Consider the following 14,024-nt stretch of genomic DNA (forward strand, 5'->3'; position numbering starts at 1 on the left):
ACTCACAACTGTGGAGTCGGGGGAGTTTTTGGCTACTCGGTGCAACCGATGGGAGATGATAGTATGAGCTATCTTTAACCGGTTTGGATGACAGCTAATTAATAGGCTAGGTTTTTAGTCATCGTAGTTTGTTTCAGCTAGCCGGATGTGACATTTATTTTGCATTTATTTTAATGGGTTCAATGTGTGAACTCTTTTAGATTATGAACTTTTATGAAATCTTGTTGGTTGATTTTTAATAATATGATTGCATGCATCAACATGATGCAGAGACCAGAGATGATCTTTCTTTTTAAAACAAATAAATAAATAAAATACTGATCAGGTCTTTCAAACTACAGATATAGAAAAAAGGCATGCTTTGCATGACTTGTAACAAGAAGCACGAACTACGCGAGCGAGCATATGGAAGTGTTGAAATACTACGATTTAAAATTCCAATATACTATAACAAATGTTGTGTGTGTTGCCGGATGAATGGTTTGTGTGTTACTCCGTCCATCTCAAAATAAATGTGTCGAACTTAGTACTAGCTTCTTGTAGGTACCAACGCTGAAACATCGCTTGCCTTGGTAAAAAGGATCGGGTATCACCACGGAAGAGGAAACGGTAACTATATGAAGCAACACAATAACAGGATCAGGTATTCAATCCATGAACAAAAACAGGAAATATGTTTCTTTTTGTACCAAGAACAGAAAATCTGTTGTTGCAAGATCAAAGTATTTATGGTGTAGAATATCGATGGGAAAAAAATATTTGTGGCGACCCATTAACCCCCTAGGCCCATACACCAAGCCAGGGCAGGCCGACACCCAATCCCCGAAGCCCACGGCCACCGTCCCAACAACCGCCCCCAAAATGACCAAACCACCCTCACCTCCAACACCCTCCACTACAGGCACACCCGTGATTATCCCGAACCTCCAGCCCCGTTTCCGTCATTTCCGCCCCGCCCGCGGTCTGAAAACGGAGCCCAGCACACTCCGCTCCCACATCACACTTGCACAGCAGCTTCCGCAGCATAGCACAGCACAGAGCGGCTTCTTCTCCGTTGGCGGCGGCGGCTAGGGTTTTACCACCTCCAAAGCCCCAATCTTTCCTCCAATCCAGTCCAGCCCGTCGTCCATGCCGGCGGCCTCCTCCTAGATTCGCATCGCGCCGGAGGTTTTTTTAGCTAGTTTCGTGTGGTGCGGCGGAGATGACGTCCAACCAGTTCGATCTCCTCGGCGACGTCGACAACGACGACCCCTCGCAGCTCCTCGCCGCCGCCGCCGCCAAGAAGGCCGCCGAGCCCAAGCCCGCCGCCCCGGCCGCCGCAAAGCCAGCCTCCAAGCAGCCCGCCAAGACCCCGCCGCCCGGTGAGTGCACCTCGATTCGCCCTCTCTCCGATTCGATTGCTGGATGGGTCTTTCGATGCGAGCTTCCATTTCTGCTGCTCATGGTGCGATGCGATTTGTGACTGGCTGCAGCGGATGACGCGAGGGGCAACCGTGGGGACGGCGCCGGGCGCGGGAGGGGCAGCCGCGGGGGCGGGTTCGGCCGGACCGGCCCGAGGCGCGACCACGGCGACGCCGATGCCAACGGCTTCGAGGGCGGCTACGGTGGCGGGGGCGGCGGATATGCGGCGCCTCGGCTGGAGGACGGCGAGGGGAAGCAGGCGGAGAGGGGCCGCGGCCCGCGCCAGCCCTACCGCGGAGGGGGCGGCCGCCGCGGGGGCTACTCCGATGGGCAGAACACTGACGAGTTCGGGCGCCCGCACCGGTCCTACGAGCGCCGCAGCGGCACCGGCCGCGGCTTCGGGATGAAGCGCGACGGCGCTGGCCGTGGCAACTGGGGGACTGCCACCGATGAAGGGTTCCCGCAGTTAAGATTGATCTAATTTATATCTGGTTTCATGGCATGATGCTGATTCTGTTTGCTGTTGTGCTGTGTGGAGCCTGACGCGTTTTATGTGATTGATTGATGATTGTCAGGGAAAATGTGGAGGCTGTCAACACTGAGGAGACCCCTGCTGTGGCAGAGGATGCGAAGACGCCCGAGGATGCGCCGCTGCCTGAGGCTGAGAAGGTCAAGGAGGGTGCAGAGAATGCAGAGGAAGAGAAGGAAGCTGAGGAAGATAAGGTATATTTTTCAGAGTTTGCAATCATCTGATTGCTTTAAATTGTGTTGTGGTAGTCGTATGGCGTGTACATTTTGTATTGATGACAAGGATGATGGTAACTGTCTTGTTGGACTGGACATATCAGGTATCATGTTTCATATATCGAATTCTAGTGATGTAATCGTAATACCGTTACTCAACCAGCCTAGATGTTTGCTGCACACCTGCTTGCGTAATAGCTACTTCTGTCAACGTACAAAAATGGTTTGAATTAAGATCTTTGGAAGCTGCTATTGTCCTCATGTTCCAAGCTAATCTGATCGTCAGCTGTTGCAGTTCTGTTCTCGTTTGTGCTCAATGCTCCATACTTCTGTCAGAATGTATTGCTTTGTTTTTTGTCACATTTTATCACATACATTTTAGTGTAGCATAACATTCATGTCAACTGCCAAATGACCTCAATGAGCCATTTGGTTTGCTGCTGGCATCTACTCCCTCTGTTCCTAAATACTTGTTGGGGAGAACTGGATTAGTTCTCTCCAACAACAAATATTATGGCACAGAGGGAGTAGATAATTGGTAGGCGGGATGCATATATACATGTACTGAAATATCAATTTCTTTAATCGTCATTCACTTCGAAGGATACCTGTTTTTTCCTAGGGAGTAACTAAGTATGAGCCGGTGAGACTGATATTCTCAGAAATATACTGCCAAATGCCAGTGCTCAGTTTTACCTAGCCAATAGTTGGTTTGTATAACAGCATCCACTCTTTGATGTATTGTACTCTTGTTTAATTTATTTTGGCAATAGCTTATCCTAGAGTTCTCGACTTCCTGGTAATTAATTAAGCTGCTAGAGTGCTATTTTCCCCCTTGCTTGGGGTGCAGACTTTTTTTATATAATCCTGGGTTTGTTTGTATTATGATGAAGGTGTTTTCAGTTACAGTGGCATTACCTCTTCACCCACCCCATGGGGTGGCCTATTGTGGCATATTCAATTTCCCTTGAACATTCTGGTGCTTCTGAACTGTTGTATGTACATGCCTGCTGTTGCATTTGTTGTATGTACATGTTCCAGGTATCTCATTACAAGTTTGAATAGGTTGCCCGTGGCATGCTTGCGATCTTTCTGATGTCTGATATTTGTCCTGTGGCATGCTACATCTGTCATTGAAATAACTTGTACGCTGACCATACAGGAGATGACCTTGGAGGAATATGAGAAAGTATTAGAGGAGAAGCGGAAAGCGATTCTCGCACTGAAGGCTGAGGAGAGAAAAGTTGAAGTTGACAAGGAGCTGCAGTCCATGCAGCAACTGTCAGTGAAGAAGGATGCTGAGGAAGTATTTATCAAGCTGGTAAGTTGTTCATCTGGCTGTGTTTCTTCTGCGTGTGGTTATATCAACGCTAACTTTCACCAACCCTCCTGATGTGTAGGGCTCCGACAAGGAGAAGAAGAAAGACAATGCAGAAAGAGAGGAGCGTGCCAAGAAGGTATCCTGCGCATTTCTGTCTTGTCCTGTTACTTTGGTCCAAGCAACTGTTGTATCTGCTTCTAACCGTTATGCTATGTGTCCTGTGATGCTTCCTGTCCCTTCCTCTGAAGTCCCTCAACATCAACGAATTCCTGAAGCCGGCTGAAGGCGAGAGGTATAATGGTGGTCGGGGCCGCGGCCGTGGCTTCAGGGGACGTGGCGAGCCCCGTGGCGGGTACAACGGCGGAGGCGGTGGCAGGCGACCAGCTGCTGCTCCGGCGATCGAAGACCAGTCCCAGTTTCCGACGCTAGGTGGGAAGTGAAGGGGTCCGTGTCCCGTGCCCTGATCCGACTAGCAGCGGCTCCTCCGTTCACTCCAGACTGTGTCCTTGTTGAGTTGTTGGTACTCAGTAGTGTGTTGTCGTTCCGCCCGTCTGTCTTTTTATCTGTCGCCGTGTCTTCGCGCCGTCTGTGTATCCCGTGTACACCGGAGGTGCACCCACCCACCTGTCGCCACCCGTGTCGTGTTCTAGCCGCAGTTCATTCCGTTTATTTCGATAGGACAATGCTATGAGATGTTTTCCTGGTGCACTTACTGCTGTCATGTGTCTCCTGTGTGCTTGGTTCAGTGATTTTGCTCATCTGAGAATCGAGTCATCTTCTTTCTTATGCTTTGTGTGTTCACTCTGCATGTTATCTATGGAGAATCATTCTGCCATGGCAATTGGCAAATGCACCTGATGTGTGCTTGAGCATAGGCTGAACTAAGCCTGGAAAATACAGGCAAAACACAGCACACAAATGGCCTCAGTTTCTCAAGCAGTGAAACTGTGAAACAACTGCTTGTATGTCACCACACTTGTATCAGTTCATGCTCACAAACAAGAGCTAAACAATGGCTCATCATCATAATGTAAACCCCTATTGCTATGCTATACCATCTATTCCAGTGCTATAAACAGAGTACCAGTCACACAGATGCAAAGAGCTGGGTCACATTTCATCATCTTGGCTGTTGGCTGCTGCTGTCTGCAGCTGCTGAAGGGTACCAGAACCTGTTAGACAGGCCCTGCACATCAGCATCCCAGGCGCTCCTCAGGGTGGTCTCAAGGGAGCGGTTCACCCCGCCGCCGACACGCTGCTGCGAATCGGGCCGGATCGGGCTGCCCTGCTCCTGGTAATGCAGCCGGTCGCTGAGCATGCGGCGGCTCATGCTCCCGGCATCGCTGCTCGGGGCGGAAATGCAGCCACCGGACTCCACCACCATGTCGCCCTCCAGGATGCGGAGAACCTGGTAACACAGGCAGGACATTCAGGAAGAAGAAGGGTAAGCACCTAAGATTGCATCATGACTGATCATACTGAGAGCTTCAGGCTCAGGGAGTGAAATGTTTGTGTGGGAATTCGACTGACATGGGACATTCGCGGCCTCGAATGCGGGTCGCGCCTTATGCAGAGGTTTGCTGCATGGAGCATGCAGTAGACCTCGTTCTCGCAGAAGCGGTCCTCGAGGCGCGGGTCGATGAGCTCGTGGATCGCGTGCTCCTCCAGCAATGGCCGGGCCTGTGGCAAACCAAGTTGAACAGGGTTGGTACTACAGTCAGAACAGAACAAGATTCACTCTGCTTTCAGATTGTGTCACTGCCTGAGCAATGAACAGGTACAGAAAATATCCCCTCATTTTCATTTTAGCTGATGGCATAAACAGCACTCTTTTCTTCAAGTATATGTATATATATTCCTTGGAACATGATTCTTCGGTTAGTGAAAACCATCAGTGGTGACAATTTTGTGAGGTGAACAGGATTCAGTCAGGAACTGCTTGACCCAAGGGATTTGTGATAGTAGTAGTTATGTAATTATGAAGTGAACTCACCCATTCAGTCAGGAACTGCTGGCCCTTGGGTCTGTTAATGTCGACGGCCTTGCGTCCAGTGACAAGTTCCACAAGAACAACCCCAAATGAGTAGACATCGGCCTTCTCGGTAATTTGCCCGCTCTGCGCATATTCAGGCGCCAGATAACTGCATAATGGTAAAAGAGGTTCAGATTCTCCAAAGTCATAAGTAACACCTGACCAAGCAATCAAACATGGTAAAAAAGTTTGGCTGGTCAGTTACCCGAATGTGCCGATGACTCTTGTTTCGACACCCATGTCACCGTCAGGTTGCCATCTGGCCAGGCCGAAATCGCCGACCTATCATACCATCATGAAGAAACTTCAGCCTCATCCTATAATGACAGTCAATACTGAATCTAGCGACGCTAATTGTAAGACAATTCTGTCACACATATAACAACATGAGGTGTGCTTCAGTCCCCCCCCCCCCCCCCTCCCCCGCCCTCCTCCAAAGCGTACAAAGGAGAACGAATACCCACCTCGTATTGTACACTGCAGGCCACCGTATGTATGCAATACGAGGTGGGTATACGTATGTTTGTCTGTACTGTATAATACAAGGTGGGTATACGTTCCCCCTTCTACGTTTTTTTTTTTTTGGGTGTACCGAAGCAAAAGATAATTCTCTACAGTATAACCAGATACCGGGTTTCATGAATAACGAAATCAGAAACAACCAAATACTTATTTAGCACATAGCTTAGCTCATGATTAAGTTCCAACATAATCAGGTAGGAGTATGTGGTAAGCTTTCATAGCATTGAAATTGAGCATGTGGTAAGCTTTCCATAGCATTGAAATTGAGCATGTGGTAAGCTTTCCATAGCATTGAAATGTGCCAAATGGCCTTGTTTGCATTGTAGTACTAACAAAGGTTGACGATCATTTCGTACCAGTGGCTCGAAATCATGCGTGACGAGGATGTTATTCGGTCTCATGTCGCGGTGGATAATGCAGCCAACCCTGCATTCTTCATGGAGGTACCGCAGCCCCCTGGCGGCGCCGACCGCGATCTTCTGCCGGGCAGCCCACCCCAATGTCTCCTTGTGACGGCCTAACAAAGAGCAACAACCAATAAGTTCAGTTAGCAGGGTCATACACTCATTCATTCACAAAAGGAAATATTGGTGCATGTTTCAACAACTGACTTTGTCACACTGAGTTTTTCATGATGAGATGATTAGCTTACCATACAGATGAGTGTCCAGTGATCTGTTGCAGATGTACTCGTAGACCAGCAACCTTCTCTTGCCCTCGACGCAGAACCCGATGAGCATGACGACGTTCCGGTGCTGCGCGCAGCTGAGCACCTCCACCTCGGAGCAGAACTCGACGTCGCCCTGCGAGCTACTGGCAAGCCTGTGCTGCTTGACAGCAATGGCCTGGCCGTCAGGCAGCACCCCTCTATGAACAGACCCAAACCCACCTTCAGCCAAGAAATTTGCTCTGGAGAAGCCACCGGTGGCATGCTCCAGCTCGGCGTAGCTGAACCACCGCGGCGGCTTCCCGAACACCGGCGTCTTGTGTTGGCACACCGAGCAGAGCGGCGGCGGTCCCGGCGCAGGGGTCCGGGAGAGGGATACGACGTCTCTTACATTTCCTCTGAAGTTGAGGTCTGACCTGCTCCTCACTGCACTGATCTCGGTCAGTAGGTCCAGCTTGGCGATCTTCTCCAGCAGCGCGTCGGCCGTCGGGGTTCTTCGACGGGTTGGTGTTGGTCTGGGGGATGCACCGGGCCTCTGCAGGATGTCGGCCATCCATGGCTGGAGTGACGGCGAGGCTGCTGCCGATGCTGCTGTCTGAGGAGTTGGAGCTGAAGCTTCACTGTCAGGGTCAGATATTACATTGGCAGTTTCTTCATGCTGGGGATTAAGACTGGCTGCTTCTCCATTCAGAGGGCTACTATCTGTTTCTGAAGCACAAACTGTAGTGGTAGTGCCAAGGCGTGAGCTTGCGGCGGAGGATGCTCCGGTGGAATCGTCGAACGTTTCGGTGTCCGGTGAGCTGCCATCTGTTTCTGAAGCGAACAATGGAGAGGTTGCAGGGTCTGTTAAGCTTGACACAGAGGCTGCATCGGCATTCCTGGTGTCTTCTTTCTTCAGAGAGCTTGTATCTGTTTCTGAAGCACACAATGGAGAATCTTTCTTCAGAGAGCTTGTATCTGTTTCTGAAGCACACAATGGAGAATTGGAAGGGTCTGTTGAGTTTGGCACAGAAGATGTTTCCAAATCCTTGGATTCTTCTTCTTCTTTCTTCTTCATCATCAGAGACACGTCTGATTCTTCTGAAGCAGAAAGTGGAGAGGTGCCTGGGTCTGAATTTGGCACGGAGGACGCTCCCCCATCCTCTGTTTCTTGTTTCTTCTTCAGAGAGATGCAGGTGCCGGCTTCTTCTGAAGGTGAAGCACACAACGGGGAAGCGCCGGGATCAGAGCTGGACACGGAGGAGGAGGAGGCTACGGCGCCGTCGGTGCTGCTGCCAGACGGCGTCTCTGAGTCCGGGCTGCAGCTCGGCGTCGTCACGGCGTGTCCCCTGACCGAGACCGTCTCTTCAGCACTCGGCTCGGGCTGGGGCTGCGGCGGGGGAGCTGCCGGCTCCGGCCGTGTCTCCTCCGTGGAGCAGGCGAGGTTGAGCCGGAGCACCTTGGGCCGGGAGCGCCTGACGGCGACGATGTTGCACCGGAGCTCCTCCATGCAGCGCGTCTCCTCGACCTTGAGATCCCTGCAGTAGAACGGGACACAACACCACCACTGGCGTCAATACATGAGTGCCAGACAATGCTGAAGAAATGGAGCTCGCTGTTGCTGGCCGCGGCCCCAGAGCGTGACAGTACCTGTCCAGCACCACCCAGCTAGCCCGCGCCCGCTTCGCCTCGGCGGCGACGGAACCGGGGCCCGCGCCGGCGACGATCCGCACCCTCAGGTCCACCTGCACCAAGCTCAGCAGCAACGGGAGGGCGGCACCTCATTCAGACAAATTTCTTGAGAGAGACGGGGCACAGTGGCGAACGGCAACTGACCTTGGCGGGGTCGTAGAGGTCGCGGAGGGTGAGCGTCATCTGGGCGCAGAGGTCGGAGACGTCGGAGCGCTGGGCCGGCGCGGCGGCGTGGGCGCTGGCGCAGCCCCCCGCGAAGAAGGGAAAGCTCCACAGCCTTCCTTTACCTAGAGGACAAACGGTAAGAGCAGAGCCTGAGCATCTGTGACCAGGGGACGACGATGATCCGGGGGGAAGGATCGGGTTATGCAGGTACTTACCGGAGGCTGCGGTCGTCGTCGTCGGCGGCGGCGGCATGAGGACGAGGATGAGCACGGCGTCGCCGGGCCGCGCGACGTGCGCCAGCGCCCACGCGGCCGCTGCCCGGGGCACCTCCCTGGGCGCGGCCCGCGCCGCCACCACCACCGCCGCGCGCGTCGCCTCGCCGGCGCTCGCCATCGTCCGAGCTTCTGTTTTGGCAGCGCGCTGTTGGAATTTGGATTTTGGAAGTGGGGGAGAGAGTGAGGTTTGAGATGGTCTTCTTTTTGTGGTGTCTTTTTCATGTCGTTTGAAAAAAAGGGTGAGAGATATAATTGCTAGCGCCACTCAGCTACTACTGTAGTACTACCGTCGCATTCAGTACGACTGTACAAGTGCCAGTACTGCTGTTGGTGCCACGATTGGGACAAATACCAAATGCCCAAAATCCAAAGTGAACGTAGGACGTGTTTGATCCCCGCCGCCGCGACGAGTCAGATCTGTGTCTCTAGCCTCCCCACCGGCGACGGACTTAGGTGTTGTCACATAACATATCAAGTATGCCTGCTTTGTTGGCACAGGGAAAGGTAGAACGACCTTCCGCCATGTCAACCGCTCACTAGGCTTCTTGCTGCGGTGAAGTTGCTTCATCATCCGGCTCAACATCAGCCTCATCCCCCCCATTTTAAGCTTTGGTTATAGTATCCTTTAGTTCCACTTCTTCACCGATCTCTCCCGCAATCTTCTTTCCCCACTCCTCATCCAAGTGAGGAGCTACCCGAGATCATCGAAACCCACCACACAAACCCTAACTGGCAAAACCGATCTACGAACACCAAGGGCTATTTAAAAAAAGAAGTCTGAATCCGTGTCTTCTCTGCCATTTGATTTCCTTCACCACTAGCACTAGCCCCGCCAGCTACTAGAGTATAGCAACTTTCGCTACCTTGACTCTTCTTGTTATTATCCAGACCCATCAAGTCATTCAAAAGCAAAGAAAGAAAGATGAATAAGCAAAGCGAAGGCCAAGCCTGATCTCCCTTTCCCTTGATATGGTGGACTCCTAAAATAGGCTTTCTTTGTTCGTATGATTTTGCAGAATACTATAATAAGCCACTCCTGAAAATGGGCTGGCTACTCGAACCAAATATTGAACTTGCTCTTTAGCATAGGTAGACTTCACTACCTGGATAGGTCAGCCTCGTTCCCATTTCTCTGGTCCTATATGTTTTTTTTGCAAGTACCATTCCTGCTATTCACATTGATTGAGTACTTTATAGTTTTCTTCTTGATGGAAGTGTCAAATACTTAGTAGGAAGTCCCGGTGGGTAATCACCAAATGTTCTAGTACGAGTACATCCAGTTCCGGGTGGTCATCTAGTATGGGACCTAAGAGAAGCCCTTTTTGAATCCTTTTATTAAGCCATTGCTAATCCCGTAAGGCAATCCTTCAACGTTGTAGAAAAGAGTTCAATACAAAAGCACACAAAGGCTTTGGACTATGAAAGGCTACCTTTATCATGCATGAATAAGGCCGGGAGATTATGTCCTCAACAACCTATCTACTACTAAATGACAATTAAAGGAACAAGAAAAACAAGATTAGTATTTATTCCCGAAGGGAAATCAAGAGTGCATTTCCTCCTGATTGTCTACCTTTTCAGAGGCAAAAGTAGTTGATCACTTATACGAGATTCTTAAATGATTGTTATCTCTAGGCACATCTTATGGGCGGCGTCTTTTCCTCCGGAGAAGCTGTCGAAGCGATAGCCATGTCTTATCCTTTCTCGAGCAAGGTATTATTAGTTTTTTCAGGAATTAGACCTGCTGCCTCTGCCTCTGGCTTAACCCTTCCCCTAGAAGTATGTGCCCTTACCAATAACTCCCTGACTCTCTCTAACCACTGTCCTCAGCCTGCAGTACTGAAGTTCCCGATTTATTTATCTTTCGATTCCTGGCTCAAGTCATCTTCTTTTCTTTTTGAAACAATTCTCTATAGCTGGTCTGCCCACTGGCCTATCCTACTTTGGTTAAGGTGATTGGAGATTGCTCAATCTGAAAAGGAAAACATTCGATCCTTGCAATAAAAAAGGACATGAATTGGAATGAAAAAGAAATGATTACTGAAACTTTCAGAGAGATGGAGGAAAAACAATCGGTTTAAGCAAGAGCTTTCAAGTTGAGAAAGAAAAAGGGCCGAAGGCTTTGACATTCAATCAACGGAGTTGTTTTCTATAGCGCCTTCCCGAAAGCCTAAACCAGAAAAGAGGATGGTCCCGTATTAGCCAAAAGCATGCAATACCAGGAACTTCCATCCAGGCAAGCGTTACGAAAAAGGGTCCATTGGATACTGACAGCGATAGATGGTACCCGAAAGAAAGGCACAGAATGAGTCGACAAAAGGTTCTCGATTGCCGCCCCCTGTGGTGCATAAACGAGCTGGCAGGCTCGTCGTTGAGACAGTGATTCTTTCATGGCAATCCCTTAAGTCAACCACTCTAGCATATCGATTTTGAATTCAAGTTTCTCGAACAATCTATTCAACATTTTAAGATCTCGCAAAAAGGAAATAAAACATGGGTATCGAACAAAGAAATCAGCTATGTTAGTTGCCTTTCGGCGCCCACTTGACTGCTCACAGGCTTTGACCTAGGATAAAAGAAAAGGGATACTGTGTATGAATCACTCACCTATTATTCCGAATTCTTAGTCTTGACGTATGGTCAAGTAGTTCGGGGTGGGATCAGATGTTGCTAGTTCACAAGTCTCGGGCTTACTACTGAATCCAGAGCAAGAGCAAGAATCGAACCAACCTTTCGAACTGAGTTAACGGAGTCGTTTCCGTAGTATTCAAGTAAAGAAGCTGGGGAGACAGGACTTCGGATTGCATGATTGGGGGGGGATCTGGCCGATGAAGATAAAGTATTTGATGATTGGATTCAAGATTCGTAAACCATCAAAGCAAGGCTCCTTCGCCCGCCTGGTGATACTTAGCTTCTGCTATGGCATCTTTATCACTACCGAAAGCTCGTGCATACAAAGATTCAAGAAACGTTAGAGGTCAAGCCTTTTGCTATGGCCTTGGAGCGGTAAACGACAGAGTTGAAGGAGTTGTTAAAGAGGGCTCCTGTTCTTGCGCGTTCTTCCCCGGATCCTTCTCACAGGTGTGAATCCTTGCACTCAGCTTCTCGTTGGGTTCCACCGCCGGAAGGTACGGTCTACATCAATGTTGATGCAGCGCTGTTTATTTCTACTCGACGCATGGGAATCGGTGTCGTGATCAGGGACCACAGAGGAACCCGCTTGGCTACGTGCAGCGAGCATCTTACTGAGTGAGGTCATGGCACCAGAACTAGCTGAAGCCTTGGCAGTGCGCCGGGCAATGGCCCTTGCTCGGGATGAAGGTTTTTTTGGTCACATTATTCTGGCAACAGATTGTCTCTCGGTGGTATAACAACCCCGTACGGCGTAACAAACAGTAGCTTGATTTCACTGAATGCTTTTGTGCAACAGATAGATAGCTGAGCAAGCAATCCTCCCCTGAACTGTCTCACAAAATACGACTGAGCAGGGCCAGAGACCCCTAGTCTATAAGAGTAGGTGAGAAATGTGCATTAGGGTAAGAAAGAAGTAAAACATGGATGACATTTTTGGATTCTAAGAAAATACTGCTGGGAAAGCAGAAGTCTTAAGCCATATTACCTCAACCATTGCTCAATAGCTGGGTCTACGACCCGGTAACCTGAGACGACAGTTCTAAGATCTTAGCCTTTCAACTCAACCAGATTAGCCTTTTTATTGAACTACGTTCCCTTTCACTCCCTCAACGGCGCATTGAGGAAGACAGCAATCCAACTCGATCATCAGAACAGTTAGGTTTTAAACACAAGGCGGATGACGACAAGTTAGCATACGGGAAAGATACGTGTGGAAGGCCCATATCATGTATTCTATACCAGTGAGTTGAAGTATCATATCCCTTCCTTTCAAAACTGGCATCTTTTTCAACTCTTGAGAAAAGGTAAGATTCGATAGAACGCAGTAACCCAGAGGAAGTCAAGAGCTCACAGTAACCTAAAGCTGCCAATAGCAAAAGATAGAGGAGGAATAGTTTCTCATGCCGAGATAAAAAAACTCAAGCGCCATCCGTTTCCTATTTGATTTCAGAACAGCGGAATATCATCACCCGTGGTTCACTTGAGCATGAATAGAGTTCGGTCTCCTTATGAATTCAAGTTGGTAAAGAAGTGGACTTCGGAGCTTTCGCTACAACCCCTCCAAGGCGGGCAACTGTCTCATTTGACACTAGCACTTAAATAAAGAAAGGTAGGAAGGGCTCCCTCCCTCTAATGAAATGGGCTTCTTTAAATTATGCAATACGTTCACCAGTCTCGGATCTTTAGAAAAAGGAACCAATCCTATTTCGGCACTCTTTAGAGGCTATCGCTCGTTTACCGCAGATCTCTATCCCACAGTTGGCTAATAAAATCGCCTTGGCAATGTGTCAAGTCCTTTCAGTCAGAGTTCAACTCTTCAGCGAAAGTGAAAAATCTACGGTCTTCCATCCGCGGAGGTAGCCATGGACTCCATAGTATATGTTGGTAGCTAGCGTACAGGCTTGATGTGAGGGGGGGTTGTTACCTATTCTATTCCCTTGCTTGGATAAAAACACCCATCTTTCCGTACGAAAGACACGCAACTAGAGCAACTTGATATTACGTATGTAGACCTGGCCTCCCTCAATAATAGCTGGCTCACCCGATTGACGATTTTCAAAGATCTACGCCAAGCGCCTCGAAGCGGGGATCCACTTTTTACTACTTTAGAAAGTGAGAAGCCTTTGGCTTGATTTCTTCTCTGGCTTCTTTATGTTTACCCACGCCGCGGCTATTCAATAAAAGGATTGGTAGTTAGTTGCCTCACCCTATTGGTTGTTGGTTTTCTTTCTCCTCTGCGTTCGTGAAAAGCTAGTATGCTCGCGGAAATCGTCTAAAGGAAACTACTCGCTAACTCGCTAACAAGACGGACTTCTTCCTCTGGCTCTGCCAGGCTATGCTGCTCGCCTAAATCGGTATCAATAACTTCTATCATACTTCGACCTCTCATTGGAATGATAAGTTGGCTACGACGAACTAATAAGTTTCTCTTCTTGTCACCTTCTTTAAGCCTTTCCTTCCGCTTCCATCGATAAATATATATAGATAAGCTTGGAGAAGCGATTAAGGTGTTTCCACTCTTAGGTTGTTTAATATGCGAAGACCGTGTCAATCACTACACCAGTGATACGAAAAGCAAGCATTCTTCTCCAG

At 49.4% G+C, this 14,024-nt stretch overlaps 2 protein-coding genes across 2 annotated transcripts; one reads left to right on the forward strand and one right to left on the reverse strand.

The window, feature by feature from the left end:
* The first annotated feature begins 990 nt into the window (after positions 1–990).
* Positions 991–4,252, forward strand: LOC123452521 (RGG repeats nuclear RNA binding protein A-like). The gene is made up of 6 exons (XM_045129185.1): positions 991–1,361; positions 1,473–1,866; positions 1,977–2,124; positions 3,308–3,466; positions 3,546–3,602; positions 3,715–4,252. Exons 1-6 carry the CDS (start codon positions 1,202–1,204, stop codon positions 3,904–3,906), a joined length of 1,110 nt encoding a protein of 369 aa, XP_044985120.1. The 5' UTR covers positions 991–1,201; the 3' UTR covers positions 3,907–4,252.
* A 154-nt stretch (positions 4,253–4,406) lies between these two features.
* On the reverse strand, positions 4,407–9,014 carry LOC123452514 (inactive protein kinase SELMODRAFT_444075-like). Its single transcript, XM_045129174.1, has 9 exons — positions 8,739–9,014; positions 8,503–8,645; positions 8,317–8,411; positions 6,673–8,204; positions 6,377–6,537; positions 5,704–5,780; positions 5,460–5,607; positions 4,997–5,146; positions 4,407–4,874 (listed from the first exon to the last, which is right to left on the reverse strand). Exons 1-9 carry the CDS (start codon positions 8,914–8,916, stop codon positions 4,587–4,589), a joined length of 2,772 nt encoding a protein of 923 aa, XP_044985109.1. The 5' UTR covers positions 8,917–9,014; the 3' UTR covers positions 4,407–4,586.
* Between the last annotated feature and the right edge of the window lie 5,010 nt (positions 9,015–14,024).

The sequence above is a fragment of the Hordeum vulgare genome, chromosome 1H (assembly GCF_904849725.1).
Source record: "Hordeum vulgare subsp. vulgare chromosome 1H, MorexV3_pseudomolecules_assembly, whole genome shotgun sequence".
NCBI classification, from domain to species: Eukaryota; Viridiplantae; Streptophyta; class Magnoliopsida; order Poales; family Poaceae; genus Hordeum; species Hordeum vulgare.